General features: G+C 37.7%; 1 protein-coding gene, 1 long non-coding RNA gene and 1 pseudogene across 5 annotated transcripts in view; 2 read left to right on the top strand and 1 right to left on the bottom strand.

Annotated features, from left to right (window-relative positions):
- Positions 1-20704, bottom strand: part of LOC143668228 (uncharacterized) — a 66168-nt gene extending 45464 nt beyond the window's left edge. For 2 of the 3 annotated variants that reach the window (XR_013168370.1, XR_013168365.1), the window contains exons 1-2: positions 20506-20704; positions 12471-12737 (exon numbers count right to left, since the gene is read on the bottom strand). This is a non-coding gene — a long non-coding RNA (uncharacterized LOC143668228). The remainder of the gene's footprint in view (positions 1-12470; positions 12738-20505) is intronic. The other variant, XR_013168358.1, reaches the window with a different exon arrangement.
- LOC143679598 (MSL complex subunit 3-like) lies at positions 6995-8120 on the top strand (annotated as a pseudogene).
- Positions 20606-25241, top strand: part of MTPN (myotrophin) — an 81834-nt gene continuing 77198 nt past the window's right edge. Inside the window, exons 1-2 of one of the 2 annotated variants that reach the window (XM_077142732.1) lie at positions 20606-20974; positions 21220-21310. In XM_077142732.1, coding sequence (XP_076998847.1) covers positions 20964-20974; positions 21220-21310 — 102 coding nt within the window. In that variant the 5' untranslated portion in view covers positions 20606-20963. The remainder of the gene's footprint in view (positions 20975-21219; positions 21311-25241) is intronic. The other variant, XM_077142797.1, reaches the window with a different exon arrangement.

The raw sequence follows: 25241 nt of genomic DNA, 5'->3' as shown, positions 1-25241 counted from the left end.
AAACTCACTACACTAAAAGAATTTCAGATAGATGTATTTAATTAAAAAGAAAGAAAGGAATGAAGGGAAAGTGGAAGTGGAGGGAAGGAGAGGGACAGATCTGATCAATTTTAAATTCCCATCTTTTAAAATGTGCCTTTGATTCTGGTGTTTACATATACAAGTAACTAACTGTAAATGAATTACATTCTAAAGGAGTCCTGTGTTTTACCCTTCTGTTGCCATTTGCTGATTTACAGCTAGAATTATAATTAGACAATAGTTTTCTTTTGCTCTAAATCTAAATTCCCTTCCACCACGCACATTCAGCATTCCCCACCACCACGACTACATGCACACACCACCAAACGTACACACAACTTTCTGGAAATAATCTTATATTTAGTTAAGCAAGACAGATCAAAGGAAAAGTAAATTTTGAATAAGAGAGTAATTATCCTGTGCATGCTGGCACGCCTGTCCTTTAGACAAAACATATATTTCTCAAGGATATATGCATATCCAAGGATATTTAGTCAGTGCCTCAGGGTGAGATATGTACAGAACAATGGAATGTGGGTTGGTGATTGCATTATGTTCCTATTGCTGCTGTAACAAATTACCACAAGCCTATTGGTTAAAAACAACACAAATCTTGCAATTTGGGGGATCAGAAATCCAAAAATGGGTCTCATGAGCTGAAATCCAGGAAGGCAGTGGTGCATTCCTTTTGGAGGCCCTAGGGGAGATTCCCTTCCTTATCTGTTCCAGCTTCTAGAGTCCACCTGCTATTCCAACAATCTCACCATAGCATTCTCTGCTCCCCTTGTCACATGTTCTCTGACTCTGCCTCTCCTGCTTCCATCTTTTACTTAAAGGAGCTTTGTGACTCCATTTGGGCCCACTCAGATAATTCAGGATAATCTTCCCATCTCAAGATTCTTAACTCAATCGCATTGGCAAAATCCCTTTTGCCACGTAAAATAACATATTTACAGGTTCCTGGAGATTTAGGATGTGGGTGTCTTTAGGATGGGGGCCATTATTCTGTCTGCCACAGTAATGAAGGGGAAAAGAATAAATTAGAGCAAGCGAGGGTTGGGTCAAGAACCATAGATAATAGTGTGCCAATCAATTCAACTCTCTACACCTGTTTAAGAAGCCTACGGTTCACCAGAGTGCAATTCAGTGGTTCTCAGCCTTCGCTGCACAATAGAGAACCTTTAAAAACTTGAGAACCTTTAAAAACTTCCACTACCCAGTCCACAGTCCTGACCAATTGAATCAGAATCTCTGAAGACGGGAAACAGGCATCAGGAGTTTTAATGTTTCTCAGGTGATTCCAAAATGCAGCCAAATTGGAGAACTCCTGGTGTAGGCACTTGGTGATTACTGAAGGACAGTTCTAATGGGTTTTAGGATTATAGGAAGTGTTCCTAATCAGAGGATTTGGAGCTTTCCAGATTTATTGGTTCCTACCTCCAGTTACTTTCCAATTCTACACTGATTCCTTCAATCCCTGGTGAAATTCACCCCTTCCACTCACTCTCTCTAAATTCTTGTGCCTCATCACTCAGGCCCAAGTCTCTAAGTTACCAGGATCCAGTCAACCATCTCCTTGAGCTCTTTTCCCTACCTCACCCCTACTCCTCTCTTATGATTAAAGCTATTGCTTAAGTCTCTTCAACCACCATCCTAACCCCCTCCAAAAATCTGTTAATAGGTGCTTTTGCTTTCTGGAAAGGTCATTTCCACCTCCTTGGCCCAGTTTCTTTCTTAGCCCTCCAGCATCCAGGGTACCCAGAGAATGGCAGCACCAAGGTACATTTACATGTCCATTACAGATTTCTAGGTGCAAATGCGGATGTGGAATGAAATGTAGGGAGAAGGAAAGTACACCTGGAACTATAAGAATTGAGAGGCTAGTTCCAGATTGAGAGCGTATGTGTGTGGGTATGAAACCACATGTGTTCAAGTGGTAGCGATTTTTATTATTGAAGAATTAATGGAAAGAAAAACTGTAACATTTTCTCTCGACTCTAAAAACCAGTACAAAGTAATTTTTATGAATTGCTTACCATTTACATAATTATCATACACTATGAAAACTATGTATATATAATTTTTGTGTTGTATAAATATATGTATATCTATTAATAAAAATACCAGATTAATTTACAAATTTCATTTGAAGGTGATGCTCACTGCTGCTTACATTGTTCATATTACAAATTCACAGTTTGGGACTCAAGACATAGCCATACCTAACAACTTAAAGAATTTATAGGAAATGTTACCGTAACATTTCCATAACCATTTCTAATATTAATGTCCAAACACAGAGCAATACCAAGTTACAGGTTCATAATATCACATCAGAAGTTTAAGTGCATAGGTTCCATTTTAAAGTACAATTGTTTGACCTATAACATGTACAATTTGTGCAAACTTAGTTCTGTTCTATCCTGTGATTCTTCACGGAGCTTTTTACAAAATTCTGTCCATTAAGGAGCCACTCTTTCTCCGTGACCAGGTCTAGAAACAGGAGTGAATAATTGAAATAATTTCAACAATGTGCCTAGCTGTCTATAGTTGCTGTATATAATATCCATTCTTCCAGCAGGGGGCTCTCTCACCATTGGAAGCACAGATGGGAAAAGTTTTGAAAAAGTATCCTCTCAGTCGGTAATTCATTCATTTATTCATTCACCAAATATTATCTAGTTCCTACTAACTGCCCGACTGTGTTATTTTCCAGGGATACAGTGGGGAGATCTTTGTTCTTAATGGAACTTAGAATCTGGTATCTAATTCTGTGGCTACCTGCACTAGAAATAAAAATTGTTTTCTAAGCAAAAGCTGTTATTACAAAGACATTCGTGGAGGGAGAGGGCTGATTCCAGTTGCAGGAAAACTTTGGAAAGGCTTTGGGTATGCACGAAATTTGACTTTATTCTCCTCTGTGCTCTGAAAAATATCTTCTCCTCTGAAACGAGAAAAGAAACTGCCCCTGATCCTTCAATACTCTCACCTGAAATCCAACCAATGCTGGATTCTAAGAAGAAATGACTATTCTAGAGGTAGAGGCTTCCTGACCAAAAATTTCACATTTCTAGACTCAAATCTATTATTCTAAAAGAGACAAGGGAATTAGAAGCAATATTCAAGATTCAGACCAAAAGTATCGTCTATTATACTGGTGGTCAAATAGTTTTGCACAAGGATCTGGTCAAGAAAAATCAAGATATTTTCAGACTACCTTTTAATTTTCCACCCAAATGAAAATGATATTATTGAGTCTTATGGGAGAAAAGTATATTTTAGAGTACCCATTTTAATGAATTAAAAATGCTAATGAGAAGACTGACACTGTTATGTGAACCACTAAAAATATTATAATCTGGACATATTTGAGAGGTAAAACATGGTGGCAACTTCCAATCTTTCTTCCTAACATTAGCTCTCAGCTGAATGCAGATTAATGATCTAGTTTTTCAACCATTTCATTTTGCAGGTTAGGGACCAGAGCACAGAGAAGTTGTAGGACTTGGCCATGTCACATGGTGGGTTCTTAGGGCATCTTGTTTTTACGTAGTATTTCTAGAAGATCATGAAATCATAGCATCTTAAAGTCCCAATGAATCTTGGGTAATCAACCAAAACTAACCTTCTGCCCAAAGTGAAAGCCCCTTCAGTAGCATACCTGGCAGGACATCATCCAAGCACTAACAAGAACTGATTTATTTCACCGTTCAAAGGGATCCATTCCATCCCTAAGAAGTTCTCATAAAATTCCTAAATTGAGCCCAAATATAATTTTTCAATGTGTCTAGATTCGTTCTCTGTATATGAAGAACTACATTGCAATTATTTAATAGCAATTATCATAAAACCCAGTACTTTTTCCCAAAATAAACACTCTCATTTTTCAATCCAAATGATAGTTTACCTCTACCTCCTCAACTAAATCCCTTCCAGATCTTAAAATGTGATGCCAAATGTGAAGTTATTACAGATGAGTCTGACAAGTACTGATATATAAAGATACAAAGTATTTCATTTCCCAAAAAAAGTTTTTACTTGTAGATAAGAAAATAAAAAGTACTCCACTCCTGAGCAGTTATAAGAAAAGCTGTCTTTCATGCCATTTCAATCTACGGAAGCCTTTTTCAGTTTAGCCAGTTCTCAAATCTAAAGAATAAATATATTTGGAAAATGCAAACCTAAAAAAAAAAATGTTTTAGCCATATGGTAACAATACAAATCAACCAAAACACTCCTAATGTCCCAAGGTCTCACTGGATTTCATTTGGCTCTAAATGGCTCAATAAATACCTAGAAGTTCAGTGCTCTCTTGGACATTCAATGTTATCATAAAGAACATATCTCCACTTCATAGATATATACTATAAGGGGTCTTTGGACTCAAATAATAATACCAAGGAATCCAACAGTACATATTTCTATTAATAAACAAATTTAGATGTGTTTATCAAATCAATGAATAAAAAATACACATTGCAGCAATTTCCATACAGTATCCAGATTTTAAAACTAGTTTTAACTAATCAATCATAGCAAAAACTCACCATTTCCCCCAAATCTGCTGAAACTCTTTATGATTCTTTGAGCAGCTCAGCAATAACTCAAAACAGCCCCAGACTGGAGGCCAGAAAGTCATTATTGGCAGATGCTCAAAGTTCAACATTGGCCTCCAATAGCCTTCATGGATTGTCTTCTACATCTTTTCAGCCAGAAGCCAGCCACACGTTCATCGACTTTCAGTGTGTCAAGGGAGAGTTTCAGAGACTTAAAGGAATCATATTCACTGAGTCAAAAATAAGTTTATTTATGGAAACCATGGGACCAAATATTTAAATCAATATCCTCACAAAATTTAGAGGTAATATTACTAATACTTGTGCCAAATTGGACTTGGATATGTTGTTTACTGAGATAGTGTTTTAATGCATAAACTATTAACATATTGTATGTACATTCAGATTACTTTCTTTGGAGGTTTTTAGACTCCAAACATGGGACATTTAAGTAACAGTTATATAATCTATTTCATTTCACCCTCATAAAAAAATTTTCATTATATGACTTTATTAGTCCACTTTCTGCAGAAAATTGAGTTTTAGAGAAGTCACTTGTTCAAGGTAATTTAGCTAGACTGTGACAGAATTTGGATTTGATCTCAAGTGACTCCAGAGTTTATCCTCTCAAATGCCACACTTAATGTATCATGTATCTCTTTAAGGAAGACATCTGGATTATGAATCTGTGTCTTCCACCCAAAAAGAGTGAAAAGTCCTTTGGCTAGCAAGACTCTTATTTCCACTTCTGACAATTTCCTTTAATACAAAACCAAATACACATACTTCCTAAATACTTATTTTGAAAATCCTAAAATCATCTCAAACTCAATATTGATATCCAAATCCATTAGCATTCCTGCACACAGATAGCTTCACGTAACGAAAATTGATTAGATTATTTCAGTTGTGTAGTGTCCCAGGGTGGGTTTTAACCCTCTTACTGGACTCCTTTTTAAGAGGATAAAAGACAGGGGAAAAACAGAGAAGCTGAGAGGAAGCCACTAAAGCCTGAAGCTGAAAGCAATGAAACTACAGGGTGAAGGCCCAGCAGACATTGCAACGTGCCTGGCCATCTGACAGATCACCAGCAGCCTTTCTTCAAAGAAGGTATCATCCTACTGATGCCCTAATTCGGACATTAGGATTGTAACTTGTAAATTAATAAATATCCATTGTAAAAGCCAACCCATTTCTGGTATATTGCAATCCGGCAGCTTTACCAAACCATAACACGATGTATTATCATGGATAAATTATTCCCCAAATCCTTATTTTCTCAATCCTGGAATGAATATAATAATGTTATCAGCTTTTTTAGAGTTGTTATAAATATTAAAGAAGAATAATAAATGTGAAAAAAATTTGCAAAATCCTATACAAACATTATAATTATGCATTCTGTTTATTTATATGATTTTGTACTTTTTATAACATGAAACCATCTGAAATATTTTCTAATTTCTGCCTTTATTAAGACTAGCATTAACAGCATTCAATAAAGTAAAGAAATTTTCAAATATTAATTTTCATAGTTTGCCAAACATACAATATAAATGCCAAAACTCTATTGTTCCTATCATTTTGTTTTACTCATTTTAACAAGTACAAAGAACAACAAATTTAGCTAAGGATGATTTCGAATTCATTTCTCTAACCCAAAACACTCAACTTTTACAATAAATGTAGGGACAAATAATAAGCACGGTAACATGTTAATGCTTTTTAGAAATGTTTGTTTTCAATTTAGGTTTAGAATTATGTGGAAGACTAAAATTATATTATTTGAAATGGCTTTTAGTCAGATAAAATTTCCAGTATCAGAAATGGATCAAAAACTGAAAGAATGGGAAGGCTTCACACATTTGGCTTCGGTTCTTGGCGAAGCCAGTGCTAAACGCGTGGGATTTATGACCCTGGCATAAATCGCACCTCAACCTGCACGCAGGCCACCTAAGGGACCTACTGACCTACCCAGGCTGTCGATGTCATTGTTGGGAAAGACGGAAAAGGAAGAAAGATCTGAGAATATCTGATCCATTTTAATAGTTGGAACAGAAGCTGGGACAGGTGGGCAGTTGAAGATGAGGTGCTTCCTGACATAGATGAAAACCCATGAGTGCAGCATAAATTAGCAAGAAAAAACTATAGCTCACCTAAGAAAAAAAGGAAGAAAGAAGCCCTGCAGGTTGCTTGGGGGTGACTCTGTCTTTAAAAACCCCCTTTTGAAGGAAAAAGTGAAAAGGCTGAAAATTCAATTAACAGTTCCTCTGCTGACAGTAGTGAAGAAACAGATGTGGGAATAAAAAGTAAAGAAAATGATACTGAAGAAAAGGCTGAGGCAAAAGAAGAACTAAAATGATATTGAAGAAAAGGCTGAAGCAAAAGAAGAACTAGAGCTGCACACAAAAAGGGAAATGGAAGAAAGAACAATAACTATAGATATTCCTGGAATTCTGAACAAGAAATATGAGGATGATTGTTGCTACATTAAAAAGAGGAAACGATTAGTGAAATTGCCATTCCAGACCAGCATCATAACTATTTTGGAATCCTACGTGAGGCATTTTGCTATCAATGTAGCCTTTTCAGCCAGCGAAAGGCCTTGTCACCATCACACCATGTCACGTGTCAACACGACTGTGCACTATATCCCAGCAGAGAAGACTGTTGACCTTTGTAAAATGGTTGATGGATTGAGAATAAACTTTGATTACAGTCTCCCTTTGGTTTTGCTCTATCCATATGAACAAGCACAGTATAAAAAGTTGACTTCCTCCAAATTTTTCCTTCCAATTAAGGAAAGTGCCACAAACACGACCAGGAACTAGGAGGGGCTGTCTCCAAGCCTACCTTTGTTGAATCCACCCACTTCCCAGGCCACCAAGAGCCAGTCTACCACAGGCGATTGAGCCATACCCAAAAGGTGCTAAACTGAGCTGGAAGCATTGCAATCTCTGAGGCGGTCCACATGCCACACCTCAAGCTGTGACAGGCTGTCTGTGAGTCGTGCATCATCACCTCAGCCCAAGCGCTGACACGCAGACTCGTCCTCCACCATGCCCGAGCTCTTCCTGCACCTTGAAAAGAAGACTCCTGTACATGGTAGATCATCATCATCTATTCCTCTGACTCCTAACAAGGAAGGGAGTCCTGTGTTTGCTGGCTTTGAAGGGAGAAGAAATAATGAAATAAATGAGGTCCTTTCCTGGAAACTCAGGCCTGACAATTACCTGCCACCCTCACCCCCACCCCCGAGTGACCAACCGCCTCCACCCTCCTACATTTATGGGTGACAACATCTGCTGCACTTGTTTTGTCAAACTTCCAGAAATCCTTGGAAATATGTCCTTTTCTGAAAAGAAACTGAAGGCTTCACTTAAGCACTCTGATCTCTTTCTGAGGTTTTTAGCAGAATACCATGACAAGTTCTTCCCAGAATCTGCTCTATGCAATGCACTACAGCACAAAAAAATCCCAGGACAATCTATAAAGCGCTCGGTTTCTATAAGAACAGTTTCACCATTTAGCTTTGAGCTCTAGATTACAGGTGAAGACCTAACAAAACAGTGGGGTCATGAAAGTTGAAATAATTGAGACTGGTTCAAATGAGAGTTGGAAGTTACAATTTTTTGTTAGCAATAAACACATTTTTTTTAGTTATGAGAACTAAGCATCAAACATTTTTTTCAAACTTTTCATTTTTGTTCTGAGGCTGAATAACTCTCAAACAAATTTTAGATTTATTTGGAAGTTGCAAATCAGTCACAAAGTATTTTAGAAGGTATTGATGGTAAAAAGAAAATTACAGCTTATATTTGCTTATTAAGATTCCCTTTCTTATTTTTAGGTGAAACCTTATTTTTGTCCATCAGATAAAGAGCTGTCTGTCTTTCTGAGGTTTGCAGCTATACATCTGCTTGTTACAGTTTCCCTAAAGTAAAACATTATTTTTGGTTATATAAATAAAGTGTTCCCTGTCTTGTTCTGGAGAAGAAAAAAAAAGAAGAAATGAAAGCATAGTCATAGAAAAATGAAAATGAAGTTTTAAAAGCTTTGGACCTAAAACTAATATGCTATAAACCATAATGAAGACTACAACAGTCTCTTATTGAAGTAGATTATCAATCACATTTCAGAGTATTTCTACATAGTTAGATGAAGTATTCTGTTATTATAACAGTTTTTAAAATGCAGCTTTTTCATCCAAGTTTTTCTTTTTTATAACTAAGAAATAAAATGCATATGTGTTCATTTTTTATACTTAAATTTGAATTTTTATAACTTAAAATTGAATTTCTTTTATCCCATATCTTCTTATCTTCATGTCTGGAAAAGTAACTTCAAATTTAGGAAATGCTGTTCAATTTACACCTCCAGGTCCTTTCCAGCTCTAGGGGTCTGGCCCATATGTATATGTCACCCACAGCCATCTCCTCTGTCTTTACACTAGTACTACAATAGTCACAGAATTTCCTTACTCAGAAGTCTGTTATTTGCTGGGTGCCCCTTTTGCCAGTCCCTGCCCCATTCCAGCTATATCCCAACTGTTTGCTTTGGGCATCCAATTAGCTGCAAGCCAAATAGGGTATCAGCTATCCTCAACCACAAAAGAAAAATCTGCCTTTGAAAATCAACTTTGGATGTTCCCAGTCAAAAGCAGAGATGCCTAAAGGCAGCTCTTTAGAGCAATAATTTGGCCATGTATTCAGTCATTAAGGGGTGACATAGCAAAGTGTGTATAGAACAGTGCGTAGTGCAGTCTCTAGATTCTGCCACTTAATAGTTTTGTGACCTTGGGTGACTGATTTAATCTCTTTGTGCCTGAGTTTCCTCATCTATAAAATGGGAAATAATTGAACCTATCTCATAGAGTTGTTGCAAAAAGCAATTGAATTGATATGTGTAAAATACTTATATAGTGTCTGGCACAGCATATACCAAATGAGTTTCTTATTATTATTACTGTTATTTTTGTTATTATTCATTCATCAACTTTTTTTTTTCCCAGCATGGGCTGGCTCCGGGAATCAAACCTGGGTCTCCAGTATGGCAGATGAGAATTCTGCCCCTGAGCCACCATCGCACTACCCCATTCATCAACTTTTAACTGAGCTCTGAAGGCATTATTATATGCAACTGAACAAGACAAACAACAAATAAACAGTCCTCATGGAATCTACAGGGACACAAACACTAGTCAAATAATGTCACAAATATATAATAATAAACATGATATAAATGCATAATAGATGAAAACCTTGGGCCTATCTACCCGATTTCTTCATGCCTGTAGTTTCTTTACTTTTCCAGGTGACAGGAAGGAGTTTGCTTGGTTAGATCAGTCAGTGAATGAGTACCAACTTGCTTTTCTCATTTTTTCCCGCCCTATTTCCAAGTGAAAACTTGTTTCCACTTCCCCCATCTTGTTTCTGAACAGTTTTGTTATACAGTACAACCCACATCTCATGCTTCTACCATTGCAGCCCTACCCCCCCCCCCTTTGAAGCTCTGTCCTTACCCTGGTTTTCTAGGTCTTTGGACTGTATCACTTGGGCAGCAGTTATCCAGCCCTGTTGAGTCTTATTGTCTGGGCATATTGCTTCAGCTTCTTCTTCCCCAGATTGCCCCACATTCTTGCTACCTTCTATATTAGACACACTTTAGAATACCTAGATCTGGCTTCAAATGCGACTTCTACTACTTACTAGCTGTATGAGTTTTACCAAGTTACTCAGCATTTCTCAGCCTTTATTGTCTCATCTTTAAAAAGGGAATACAAATATTTACCCTATAGGGTAGTTTAAATAAGATAAAACCCATGAAACAACTTATGATGATTTAACACTCAATAAATAAAGTCATTCATACAAGTATTTGTATCCCCAAGCACTGGGGATATTAAAAATAAACAAGATATATCTTGTTCAAATATTTTGTAAGATTATATTCTATTGGGAGAGGGAACCAAAAAATAAAGTCATATAAAATTGTAATAAGTGTTATGAAGGAATAAAAAATGTTCTGAGATACAAAAATAAGGGGACTTCCTTTAGGTAGACTGTTCAGGAAAAGGGAAAGAAATGAAGTAGCCAGAGGGAAATGTTTGCAGGGCAGAATGGCTAAAGCCTGGTGAGCCAGAGATGGAATGCACAAGATGAGGTTAGAGAAGTGAACCTTCCAGCCCTCCATGGCAAATGTGGTATTGAATTGACAGAGATGGGGGACCACTGGGAGAGAGGAGGACAGGTAAGGAGTAAACCCAGGTAGGTAAGGTGGGTCTAGACTGTGAAGGGCCTTGAGAGCCAAAATGTTAGCCATTGCAGGTTTTAAGAAAGGGACCAATCTTGTAATGTTAATTACTGTGCCTCCTACCTTCTACGATCTCCAGCCACTAGTTTTCTTTTTAAATGCAAGACAGCTACTGCTGCACAAAAGTCTAGCCAATCTCCATTTTAGAAATTAAATCTCATTATTATTGAGTAATCTTATTACCAGTCCAGTTCTTCATGAAATAAAGAGGGAGAGAGCAGGGATGGACTGTGTGATAGACATAATGTTCTGTCTTCTCCATTTTCTTCATATGTTGGTATGCTCCAAGGACTCTGCTCTATTTGCAGGCTTTCCCTAGTAATCACCTTTAGTCAAATGATTTTACATAGTATTTATAGGCCAGTGACTCCCAGTTTATATGTCCAGCCCTTACCTCAAGGAGCTCCAGATGCATATCTAACAGCCCATTTACCTTACTACTTGTTATCTCATTTGCATCTCAAATTTAACATGAACAGCAGACAACCCTGTTTTTATCCTCCAAACATGTTCTTCTCCCAGTTTCCCTATTTCATATCTTCCCTATCACCATCCAATATTTTCTTTAAATCAAAGTCATAGATATATTTCTTGATTCCTCCTTTCCTCATGCCTCCTACATCCAATCCATTAAGTCCTATGAGTAATATATATAAAAATAGATACCTTACAAATGGCCTATTTATTTATCTCAACAGCCACACCTCTAGGTCAAGCCACAATCCCCTGGGGTACCTAGCTATTGTAGTTGTCTCCTAATGGGTCTACTTAATTCCCCCCAATAGTCCAAAAATCATTCTCTACACTGCCTCCAAACTGATATGTTGAGACTATAAATCACATGTTATCCTCTTGCTTTAAACTCACAGTGGCTTCCTTCTGCACTTATAATACAATCTGAACCCCTTACACTAGACCACAAGACCCAGCTCCACCTGACCCCCCACTTTCCTCTCTACCATACTTCCTACTCTTCTCCTCCTCTATCACTAAACTCCAGACACACTGGTCTTCTACAGTCTTTCAAACCCATCAAGAGTTCCCACCTATGATCTTCATGTCTCTTGTTCCCTCCAAGAGCTTCTTTTGTTCCAAGATCTTGAAAGGTCTGGCCTTTCCTTGTCCTTCAGATCTTGGTTCAAATGCCTCCCCCTCAGAGAAGCTTGTCTGAGATGTCTTGTGACAATAACAGTGCTGTCCAATATATCTTGTGATGATGGAATGTTCTATAATCTGTGCTATTCAATACAATAACCACGAGCCACATGTGGTTATTGAGTACATGGAATGTGACTACTGTAGCTAAGGAACTAAATTTTAAACTTGATTTAATTTTAATTCATTTAAATGTAAGTAACCCCACGTTTAGGTAAGGGTCACCTTATTGGAGAGAACAACTCTATCTACCATTACCATATTTTAGAAATAGCATGCTCATTTCTTTCATAAATTTCATGAGGGCAGGGATCTGGTCTGCTTAGAAGAAATGCTGAACACACAAGAGGAACTGTACAGGTTATCTATTACTGCAGCCAAATTACACAAAAGCAGCAGCTTAAAACAATACAAGTGCATCATTACCTCTCTGTTTCTGTGGGTCAGAAATCCTGAGTATGGCTTAGCTGGTCCACTGCCACAGGGTCTCTCACAGGTTAGCGCTGGAATCTCACCTAAAGTCTGGACTCAGGAAGAATCTGCATCCAAGCTCATGTGGTTACTGGCAAAGTTCAGTTCCTCACGGGCTATTGGGTTGAAAGCCTCCATTCCTATCTGGCAGTTGTCTGGAAGCTGTCTTCAGGTCTCTGCCATTGGGCATCTTCAACATGGTAATCAAAACATGGCAACTTGCTTGAACAATAAGTGTAAGCCAAGAAAGTAAGAAAGAGAGAGTTTGATAGCAAAACAGAAGTTATGATTTTATGTAAACTGGAAATGGCATTGCATCAGCTTTGCTGTATTCTTTTGTATAGAACAAGTCACTCAGGGGGAGGGGATTACACAAGGTCATGAATACCAGGAGGCAGAGATCATTAGGGACCATTTTGGGAGTCTGCCTACCACACGTGGTTATTGAATATTTGTTGAATGAACGAATGAGTGGATAAATAAAGTTCTTATCCTCTCCTGGCTAAATAGCACCTGAATTAGAAATTATCAAAAAAAACAGAGGATCTTTTCCTAACGAAATGTGAAAACTTAACGAGCAATGTAAAAGGAAGGTTTTCAGCAAAGCAGGCAGATAATTGTTAAGAGCATGGGCCCTGGAGTCAAATTGCTCTGATTCAAAGCCCAACTCTGCATATTTACCAGTCGTGCACTTAACTTCTCTGTGCCTCAGTTTGCTTATAGGATTGTTGTCAAGATTTAAAGAGTTAACAAATATAACATGGTTAGAACAATGTCTGTACAGAATAACTATCCAATAATTGTTAACTATTATTATTATTACTACTATTACAACTACTGAATTTTGTGTTGAAAACAAATTTTCTGCTTCTATCTCTGATAATGTGATTCTTGCAAGTTAATGATTGAATCACTCAGGGCTCTTAGTTGCAAGCAAAAAAAAAACCCACCTCCACCTGACTTATATAAAAAATAGAATGTATTAAAAGCAAAGTGGGTGGCTCCCGGAATCACTGGAAGAAATGGATAATTGGCATCAGGCTGTATTGCTGATAACAATACTCAAAATCACGTGGCAGAACTTGTCTGGTGAGGACCCCTTGTTCCTTCTGTACCCACTGCTGCTACTGCCATCTCTGAACCTCAGATGTTATGGCTTGCTCCTCAAGCCCTGGATGTTGCTTATGGCCAACTGCCCTAAAGAGCACAGTCTTCCTACAAATATCACTATGACCAGAGAGCAAACATCACGGTTCCCACATCACTAGCTCTGGATTCTCAGCTGGGTATATCTGACCTGTGGAGTCTAGGTCTACCAGGGTTGCTAGAAGAGTAAATATTTGCAATTTTCCTCTTCCATAGGATGGAGGCAAGCCCTCATTCCTTCCAGGATTCATTAGATGGAAATTTCCAAAACATAAGATGAGTACTCCAATGCTGTACAGCCAAAAATAATTTTTAAAGGCAAATGTCCACTAGAATAGTCATTAATGATTTCTCTATGATGAGCATGCTTTTTAATCCATGTATTAAAAATTTAGAAAGTTCCCAAAGAAAAGTTCCCTCAAGGATTTACATCCCTCATTATATTCCTTTCTAAGTCCAAATGGTACTGTTTGAGCTGGAATGAAAGAATGGTCAAAATACTTATTGTTTGATTTATTTGGCATAATTATTTTCTCATTGGTGTATTTTCCTTCCTCAGAAAATCATTAATTGCATATTATATTTCTCCATCCAGTCTTGTGGCCTTTCAGCACTCAGAAGCTATGGTACTATAAGCCTCTTACCATGTAAAAATTAACTTGTCTCATCATGACCTCCTAGGAGAAAGTTCAAAATCTTATTGCTTGGGGTGTTTTATTATTTTTCCTAGGAGACAGTCATGAGAGTTTCATCTACCTTGGAAAGCCTCTCAACATTGAGACCATTATTCTTAGAGGCATTATAGACTCTAAACATTTGAAATTTTCCCAAAGAACTTGAGATTCCCCTCCCCTTTATCCTCCAACACTGTATGGGAAAATAAGCCACATAAAGAAAGCTAGAAAGAAATTCCTTGCAGGAAGGACAATCATAATCTTTTAGTTTTGAGCATTAGAAGGCATTAATGAGTTGACTGCTGATGAAGCTCAGAGCTTTCTGAGGGAATAGGTGATGGAGGCACACTCCTCTCTCCCACCCCATATTACTTTGCTGAGTTACTGTCCAGAGTCAGCAGCATAGAACCCTGATTCAGAGACTGAAATGAGAGAGTGTCTATTCAGAAAGAAGCAAAGCATAGGTGTTACTTAGTTACACAAGGTATCTGTCTAGGTTTCCTACTAACCCACCTTTCAATTTTAGAGAATATGATTTCTTCATCTTTAGTTGTATTCTTTAGTAAGTGAATATGAACATTTCATAATTATAGTTAGGCATGTTACAAACGCAGACACTTCGAAATGAACAACTTGAAACTAAAATCCATTTCCCTCCACCTACAGGTATGATTTTGGAAATTATTTCTGAAGCATCTGATCAGACTTTATACTGTATCTACAATGTTACTGTAATCAGCATTGGCAACTTACTGATAACCTGTTCGTGAGGCAAATAGTTCTTAATAGTCAAAATGAGATTTTTGCTGTTCCTTTAAAAGATCTTTAATTGAACTCAACTCAATGTGGCAGACTTGGCAAGCTAAAACCCTGCCTACTAATCCATCTAGCCTGATAGAGTTCCCTACTGGTTATCTGCAGTAATTGCTGTCACTTGTGACAAAGTGACATTTGCCTTTATATCATAGGCTTAGGGTTGCAAAGGTAACACTTCAGAGATTATTCATCTCAACTCAGGCATGTGAAATAAAATTCAGTTACTACCAAAGGTGACTAGTGGTACCTGGTACTAGAATCCACATAGGCATTTATTAATAAAAGGAAAAATTACATAGTTTCCAATCAATTATACTTTGTCCACAATAATACCCATGTTTTATAAAACAAAGCAATAATAATGAATCCTTCTCTAATAACTAAATATAAAAAGTGAAACAGTTTAGAACAAGGATGAAATTCAGTCTCCGTAGAGTTAAGTTCTTCTCACAAACAATCTTCTACAATAAGTCAGGAGTTCTTTTTATCTCTGACTTAAACTTTCCTGTTTGATCAGCTAAATTATCATCTTCCAAAAATGGCTCATCTTCTCTCAAGTAAGCCAACCAATTCTTAGTCTGCTCCTGCTGCCATGATCCAATGCTTGGCAGGGAGATTCTGACAGATTGAAGATGTAATTTCCTGGCCTCTGCCACCCTTCATCTTCCCTAGCTGGGACTGTTTCAGTTCCTTACCTGCAAGTGCAGTCTACTCCCATTTTATCAATGAATTTGAATCCTTTTAAATGGTGGTACCTCGGCAGCTCTAGTCAAACCCTTTTTAGATAGCCAGTCTAGTTATGGAAATACTAAGACTGGGCTTTACTTGTTCTTGCCATGCCACTTCCAAGTTTTATAGGCTTGATCCTAAATTGCTGTCCAGTGATGGGCCCTGGTTTCTGTTATCAATGTTGATGCCAACAGCAGGCCACTGGGAGTTCTGAGGATCATCTATTCTAGATTTCCTATTTCTGTCATTTTGAGGGATTCTTGTCCAGGTCCACTGTTGCTAACCTACTACCCCAAACTATTGCTTTTACATATTTCATTGATGCCCTGCATTTTTTTTTCAGACTAAACTGTGAACCACACTCCTTAGTACCTGCCCTACTTTATTGAGAAGGTTTAGTTCCAAGTCATCTGTTATTGATTGCTACCAGTATTTCATTATTCCTGGATTGAACACCAAGCTAAATGGTCTATTTGGCAATATCCCCTAACTTCATGAGACTAAAATATAATCTTTCCTTTTGAGTGCTTGGAGTCTTCAAGAATCATTCTGTTCCTGTTGGAAGAATTAACCTTTTCTTATGGATGGCCCTGAACTCATGAGACCTTCTTGCTAGTCATATTTTCCCCTATGATCAAAGCAATGGCTATGTTTTGTATTTATCTTTTGGACCTGTTTTCTCTGAGCCACTGACCTTGAGTTCCCAAAGAAATGACTCTGGCTCAATTTGAGTGATGTTTTAATTTACCAATAATCATCTTGAGCAGGTAAACAGCATGAACTCAGTGTGTTAAAACTATGGGAGTTTCAAAAAGACCTAGCTTGTCCATTGCAGTAAATTCACCCTTTATCACCTAGAAGGAAGCCAACCTCTGCTAATACTCCCAATTTTGCAGCTAGGAAGCAGAAGTAAGAGTAATTTATCATAGGATCAAATCATCCATATTAGTTGTTCAATCACCCACTCATTTATTTATTCAATTATGCACTAAAGACCCACTTGTCTCCAAGTTGTGCCCCCATGACAACATCTATACCCATTACAGATCTAAAACACTCTTCCCACTCTCTCAACCTGAGTTTCATTTATCTCTTCTTCCTACACAGATTAAACTGTGAATTTGATGATTCTGGCTCTGTGCCTCTAAGCTGGAGGCTCAGCCCTGAACCACACAATCAACAACTTTTGACAATAGGACTCAACCACTCACCTTGATCAATTCCTCCATCTTTAAGTCATGAGACTGAATCTGTATCTTCTAGGTCCTGAATCCTTGCCTGTTTCCTTTTTATTGACCTGAGCTCCCCTCCTGGGCCTAACACTTGGTTCAGCTTTTATACTTTAACTTCTGACCTGCTTCCTTAAACATGATATTTTATGTCTATTTTATTACACTGATACCAGATGTAGGAACAATCCTGCCCAGGTCATCAATATGCTTTGCTAAGCCCTTGTGGCCAGTGCACACTCAACATAAAAGTCAATAAGATAGCAGTGTGACAGTGGCTCAGTGGCAGAATTCTCACCTGCCATGCAAGAGACCCAGGTTCAATTCCTGGTGCTTGCCCATGCAAAAAAAAATAGTCAATTAGAGTGGGAATAATCTTTCCAGAAAGTAGTAACATTTAATATCTGCTAAAAGCATGATATACTACCCAAGGTGCATGAAATCAGCTATGTATACCATAAAATAAATCATTGTTCTATTTATTCAGAAAGAATGAAAAATGTATATGTTTTCATCAACTTAAAAATAAACAATAAATAGTACAATGAGCCCTTAGAAAGGTTGGACAGGAGTTTTCAATATCCCAGGGTGAAGAGAAAAAATAGATTTTAGTAGAAAATTAATGGCATTGAACACCTGAAAGCACTGAATCTTCTCTTCTCCCCACCACCAACCCCAAATTACTTTAGGTATATAGCACTGGTGTTAGCTGGGTTCCGCCTGGTCTGCTACGACTGTGCAGAGAGAATTCCGATCCAGACCTAAACCACCACTCTGACCTGATTCAGGTTTTGGACTATTGCTTATTGACCTAAGCACCAGCTGCCTAGAACTCAGTGCTGAGACTATGTCAGTGATTACCTACGGAAAAGTAAATAGGAGTGGTGTGTGAGGGATATGAGGGAAAGTATTTTCCCTGTTTACTCCATATACTACATTTTCTTCAATTTTAAAAAACAAGCATGCATTCATATATCACTTTTGTAATATGGAAATAAGATAATATTATCTGAGTTAAAATTGGCATGGCCCTCTGTAAGATCATTCTTTTGCTTTGTGTTTTAAAACAGACATCAAAATTCTTTTTTCTGAAGACTATTTAGACCTGTTTGCAGGTGTTGCAGGTGGTAGGCCTGTGTCCTTGGCTCAGCATCAGGAAAAGCTGAGACGACTGCCTATTAAGGCATGACTCTTGGTTAATTAAGATCCTTAATCATGTTAAGAGAATTCACCTGTTCATTAACTCAACAACTATTTATTGAGCATCTGCTATGATCCAGGTGTAGTGATAAGTACCTGGCTTATGACTTACAGCAAAATAGACAAAGTTCTTGTCCTCATTAAGCCTACTTTCTAATACAAGAGACAGATAATAAATCATTGTATTATTCAGAATAGGTTAGATTATTTTGCAGTAACATCTAACCCCCCAAAGCTCAGTGGTTTAAAACATAAAAGGTGTATTTCTCATTAATGTTACATGACTATTATGGACTGGCAGGGGAGTATGCTAATCTTAGATACTCAGGAAGCTGAGGTGATGGTTGCTACACTATTGGAAAAACAGCATGGGAAGGTCTCACAATGGTAATCAAAATTCAATGTGGCAGTGATTCATGTCACTTATGCTTACAACTCATTTAACAGAACTCATTACATGGCCCCACCCAACTACAAGGGGCCAGAAAGTGCCCCAAAGGGCGAAACAAGAGCAAATAGCACTAATGAACTACCACAATCTGCCCTTCTGGTCATTAGATATTGAAGGGGTTACCCTTCTTCCCACATGCAAAATAAATGCATACTCTCTTTCAGAAAATAGCCCCCAAATTTCTATTCTATCTCAATATCAAGTTCAAAGTCCAGGGTCTCATGGTGTTTAATGTGAATGAAACATCATAGTTTCTATATAGGGTCTAGATATGTCTTCTTTTGATCTGGACACATAGTAACTAAATAGACAAAGATCTATCCCCACCCCTACCCTCTCACAAACCTAATATATAATGGTAGAATAGGAACAGGATAACCACGATAAACATTCCCATTCAAAAAGGGGTTGGAATGTGATAGAGACAGCAATCATTAATCTGCGTTGAATCTAGAATTCTGTTGGGCAGATTTTGCAAGGGTCCTCTACACCAGTGTGGGGAATGTCCCTTGATGTGTCCTTAATTCTAATCCATGGAAGGAGTCTTCAGTTTCACCTTCTGGAGGCGGAGGTAGGGTGGGGGAAAGACCATCTTTCTTTTTCATTATCCTTATCGTCCTTATTATAAGTAAGGTTTGGAGAATATGCCATACCTGGGGGTTGAACCGCTTTCTCAGGCTGCTTCCTGCACACGGAAGGTTAAAGCCTAAGGGTCATTTTAAGTCTCACTCAAAGTTTTTTTTGGCCCTGACTTACAGTAGATCTTTTGGCACAACTCTCAAAAATTTAGTCAGATTTCTCTACATTTGATTCAAGTTAGCTCCCTGTGGCATAGTCAAAGACACTACTTTTTAAGACAAAACTTTCTCTTTGACTTCTCTAGTGAGTACCTTGAGCCTAATAGACTTAATGAAAGGCAGCACCATTTTGTCCAACTGAAAAGACGTACAGGGCACCACTTCATTAACAGTCAAGAGATTGATTTACATTTATTTAACACTATTACATTTATTTACACATGTAGAGAACCCAAATATGAAAGGATTAAGTAACTTGCACAGTGCAACCCAACGTTAGTAGGAGTAGCGTTTGTATTTAAAAGGAAGCTATCTAGCTCCAGAGCCTGTGTTCTTAACTTCTTAGACTACATTACAACGGTAGTAAAGTAGCTTGATTTATTTGTTTAGTAGACTATAACAAACAGACTTGTTAAATGAGTTTCAAACAACGAAAATCAAACTATAAATAAATAAATAAATAAAATCGTACTAGGCAGTTTGGATTGCCCTGCCCCAGGCCATCAACCGAATTCCTCCTCCTGGGCATCATTTGCTGGTCAGAAAGCTGATTGCAATCTTTACCCTACGACACACTAAGGTGTGCCCTAAACCCTGACCTCTCGCAACAGAACTTCATACATGGTATTAGGATCAAATTCACATCTTTATAATAGTTGTTAAAGAGTTCCTTGAAGGCAGGAATTACTTTACTCCATCTTTTTTTTTATTATATCCTCAGTGACAAGCAGAACCTGGCATACAAGAGAAGCCTAAGCGATGCTTGAGAACCGAATGAAGGAATGAATTCAAATCGAACACAGCTACTATACACTTTCAGAAGGTGAACAAGATGCCTTCCATGTTTGTGAATGGGGAAGAAGAAACGTCTTAACCCTTCTGAAACATCCCAATTATCCTACTCTCCAACCATTTCCACTCAATTTCCCACTCCCGCCCACACCTCACCGGTATCAGCATCTGCGCCTGCGCGCTAGGGGAGCTCGCGCTGTGCGTCGTAGGGGCGGGGTCCAAAACTAGGCGTTCCGCGGAGGGGAAAGGGAAGAGGAAGTAGGGGGAGGGCCCTATCTGGGAGTGAACCGGAAGTGTAAGCGCTTCAGTTTCTCCTCGGCCAGGCGGAACCTTCTCTGCTGGGCCTGGTGGCTACGAAAGAACTTTCTTTCTCCCGCCCCGACGGTCACCGCGGCCAACGGCCTCGCCCGCCTGGCAGCGTAACCCGCCATCTCTTTCTTTTCTGTCCTACTTCGCGCGGCTCTGTCTCTCTCTCTCGCCTGGCGGTATCCGCTTGCTGCTGCCACCGCCTCCTCGTCCTCTGCCCGGCCAACTGGCCCACTCTGCTGCGGTGATGTGCGACAAGGAGTTCATGTGGGCCCTGAAGAACGGAGACTTGGACGAGGTGAAAGACTATGTGGCCAAGGTAAGCTGGGATGAGTGGAGAAGGCGAGAGCGTGGAGGTAGATGAGGGAGGGAGATGAGGCTGAAGAACTTGATGGGGGTGGGGACAGAGAGAGCCTGTGTGGAGGTGGCAGCAGGAGAGAAGGAAGTCAAGGGAGAATCTAAAGAGAAAGAACGGTCCAGATAACACGGTAGTGTTCTGTTTAGTAACTGCTGTGTTGATACTGTCCGGCAAGGTTTAATCTGGCTTTTCTTGCCTTCCTGAAGGGTGATAACCAGCTTTGTGAAAGTGTTTCTGAGCCCTGATCGTTTGCGTTTGACCTACTGTTCCAAGTTCTTAACTCTTTCTTTGAATGAGGTAATTTTCCATCTTGGTCTTGCCCATTAAGTAGTCCAAGTAATTAAGATCAGAGGAGCGTTTGCTTTAACTTTAGGCCTAGCATGAATTTGAAGTATTCAGTAACGATGAAAAAGAGTACTCAAAATAGCAATAGTTAAAATTCTCAAACTTGGTATCACTTCACTTTGGAGTCATAACTTTGGTTATGGCCTTTGGGTGTGGCCTTTTTCCTCTCTCCCACCACAACAAATACATATTTGCTTCAAGTAGTAAGGTTGTCAGTTAGCATCTGGGAATATTTAAGATATTGGATAGTTATTAAGCATGTTGGCTTTGATTATTCTGTTTTTCTCTTTGATCCTATCTGAAATGCTTACATGTGTAATAAATAGTATTGCAGTTTAGTCACAGTATATTTGGGAGTAAAATCATCACGATGAAAGCAAATCTAAAACGTAAGCCTAAATTATAAAACTGAATCCACATTGTGGCAGAGTGATAAACTTAAAATTCCAGGCTGACCTGTCTTTGGACCTTCTGCTGTGCCATTTGTAATTATAAGAGAAACTGGTATGTGATTTTCGTAAAGTGATAATCTAAAGAAAAATATTCCAAAACAAAAGTATAATTTTAAGACATAACCGTGGAGGACATCTTACTCACCTTTTAAAAGTGAGGTCTGGGTTTAGATTTTAATTCTTCAAAGAACGTAATTATTAGTATGCTACAGTGTTTTGCTTCAGAGACCTCTGTCAGAAAGCAACAGAAGCAGGGTTTCTTAAAACTTGTGAGGCAGACCGCTGATACTTTTACTTTTTTTAATACCATTACAATTTAGACTATTTGTATGTAGATTATCTGGTTAGTTGTAGATTGCAATGAATTAGGACAAGCTGCCTAATATTAATGTGCCTTCTCACTTGGTGGCAGTTTGAAACCTGCCTCATTGGCTGTTTCCATGTGAGGTTAAAGGGAAGAAATTAACTTGAAACTCTTTTAACAGGTGGGGCAGTACTTCACAGCAGTTCTCTGGGAGTGGGTTTTTGTTTTCCTGTCTTAGTGTAACCTAGTTTATTCGAATACTTGAAATACATGAAGTTGATAAATACTGAATTTACAGCTACAAAAATTATACAATTTATATAGTATCTTCCCGGTACATTGTTTTGTATCATCTTCACATCAAGTCGGGTGAAGTAAGTCCTATTAGTCTCATTTTACAGGTAAGATCTCTGAGATGCAAAGTGCTTAAGAAAAAGAGTCCAGAGCGGTGCAACAGTGGCTCAGTGGCATAATTCTCGCCTTCCACACCGAAGGCCCAGGTTCGATTCATGGAGCCTGCCCATACCAAAAAAAAAAAAAGAAAGAAAAAAGTCGAAAGTTTCAGAGATAGTAAATGGTGAAGCCAGAACTAAATTGCTGGTTCCAAAATTGAAACTTATTGCTCCATGCAGTCTCTCTTAATCTAAAGCTTAATTATGAATGAATATAATGCCGAGATTTCTACTATGACATTCCCAAGGTCCACATGCAGGCAGATAAATTATGAACAAAGAATTCTCAATCGCACAAAAATATTTGTGTAAAAATAATGCTCTCATAAAGATGGATTAATTTATTTTAGGTAGTTTTAAAATTAGGTCATTATGTACAGTTTTTCCCCCCTTACTACTTCCATAGTACCTACTCTCATTATAATGAAAGATGTGGATGAGAGTGAGGATAGACAGAAAAGTAAAAGAAAATGTTAAGAACTCTTTATCCAAAAAAAATTCAACTGTAATGCAATCCAATGAACAGATGATTGAGCTTTTTTCTTTCTTGTTTTTTATTAAGTAACTTGGGACCCTTAAAATATCTTTTACTTTGTTTATGAAAAATGACAAAAACCAAAACACCAAAAACTAGTGCTCCAATTTTTACTGGCTGAGCTCCCTGTTGTGCCTATCACACTCTCAAACTCTTATAACAGAGTTTCGTCAGCTCACTAACCATTTTCCCTGCTTATTCTTTGGCTCACCTTTTTCACCCACCAATTCATGAACACTTGTTTTCTGAATTTGTGTAATGTGCTTATCTGAGTAGGTGTGTCCAAAAGAAAGTACATAGAGAAACATTTGTGATTGTCTACTTTTCATCATAAGGGCTATTTTTAAAATACTATCCTCAGTACTTCTGAGAAAATCTCTCACATTGTTAACAACATGTACCTGTAAAAGAAACAGTTTAGTATTTTTCCTTTTAAAAATTACTATTTAGAAAATTAGTATTTGTACTGCTTTTACCTGCTTCTCACTTCTGTACAGAAATCTGAGTTATGGATGGGATACAGTGTTGTTTTAGTTGAGTTCTACAACTCTAAAAGTCAGTTCAGAGTTCCCAAACCACTGAAAATAGAATGTTTCTAATTGAAAAGAACACATATAGCACAATTTAGATTCTACAAATTACACATATTCATCTATAATCATTAAAAATGATTTGTGAAATTTTAAAGTTTTCAGCACTGCATTTTGCCTTGGTTGGTCATATTAATGACAAATTACTGCCAACTTTTCTAAATTCACCTCTAGTTAAGCACTCTGCTTCATACCCTGCCATGCTATTTCCTGCAGATTTTTGCATGTGGTCTGTTTATCCTCCTGGACCAAGCCTGCTCACCTCAATCCCTACTAATCTTGTGAACTCCTATTTTATCTTCCTAGCTTAAATGTCACTTCCTTCCAAAAAACTCTTGACTTCAAATGGAGTCCTGTTTCTTTTACTGCTGCACTTATTGAACATTGCTATGATTTTGTTTACGTGTCTTTCATTAGGCTCAGCGCCTCTGAAGGTAGATATTGTAATCTTTTTGGTCTTTGTATATCTCCAGTAGAGTGCAGAGGAATTTCGTACATTAAAAGCATGTTTCTAATAAGTTCTGTTTATTCTTAACTTAGCTATGGTTTCAACACACTTCCTGAGTTATATAACAATAATTACAATTGACTGGGTGACCTGTATTTTTAAGTACTAAAAAGCCCTCTCCAAGATGTTTACTTAAGTTTTCATTTGATTTTTACCACAGTTTCAAAATAGGTAATACATTTCCATTTTAAGGATTAAGAAACTGAGGTTTAGAGAAGGTCACAAAGTAAGTAGCATAACCAGAATTTAAATCCAGGGCTGTCTGAATCTACAGCCCAAATTTTTTTCATCATACCAATCTCCCTCAAAATGGTTATCTTATTTTAGTTACAGCAGCTTAAAATCAGCACATTAAGAGGATGAAAAAGGAGCTTGCAAGAGATAGGCACAAGTTAGTGCTGATTGTGAATAAAGAGAAAATTGAGTACTTTTTTTAAATTTAAAAATATTATTTAAAGATAATTTAGAAATAGCATAGACAGAACATCTCTGTTAACCTATATTCAGTTCAGAGTCAGCTATAATGTGACTGATAGCATATGGAAACTTTTATATTATTTTGTAGTCACTCATAAGCTTACAATATAATATATGTTCTTGATTATGATCCTAAGCAGTCTAGAAAAAGTTGAATTGTCTCTGCCTTAGTAAGAAAGAAAAGTGATTAAAGTATGGGAATATCTAAGCAAATAGCACCTTTTAAAAGAACGTATTGAAATTTTATATGTTTAAGCATTGTGATGTAGAATACAGATGTAATTTCATTTACTTATAAATCCATAAATGTAATTACTATTGTTAATCCCATTTTAGAGATAAAGAGACTGAGGCAAAGACTTAACAACTTGTCTAAGGTTACAAAGATCTTGAGTAGTGAAGCTGAGATTTCAACTCATTCTTTCCAACTCTAGAGCTCCTTGCTAATTACCGTTTCAGCATACCAGTGGTCTTCATTTCTCAAAAATGCTAGATAATTCAGGGGATATTATCTTTCTTAATATATAGATGTTAAAAATAATCATAATAGAATGGTAGTTATTGA

This window comes from Tamandua tetradactyla, chromosome 1, assembly GCF_023851605.1.
Source record: "Tamandua tetradactyla isolate mTamTet1 chromosome 1, mTamTet1.pri, whole genome shotgun sequence".
Classification (NCBI taxonomy): Eukaryota; Metazoa; Chordata; class Mammalia; order Pilosa; family Myrmecophagidae; genus Tamandua; species Tamandua tetradactyla.
Note: the sequence above shows the minus strand (reverse complement) of the source record. Positions and strands in the feature narration are given on the sequence as shown.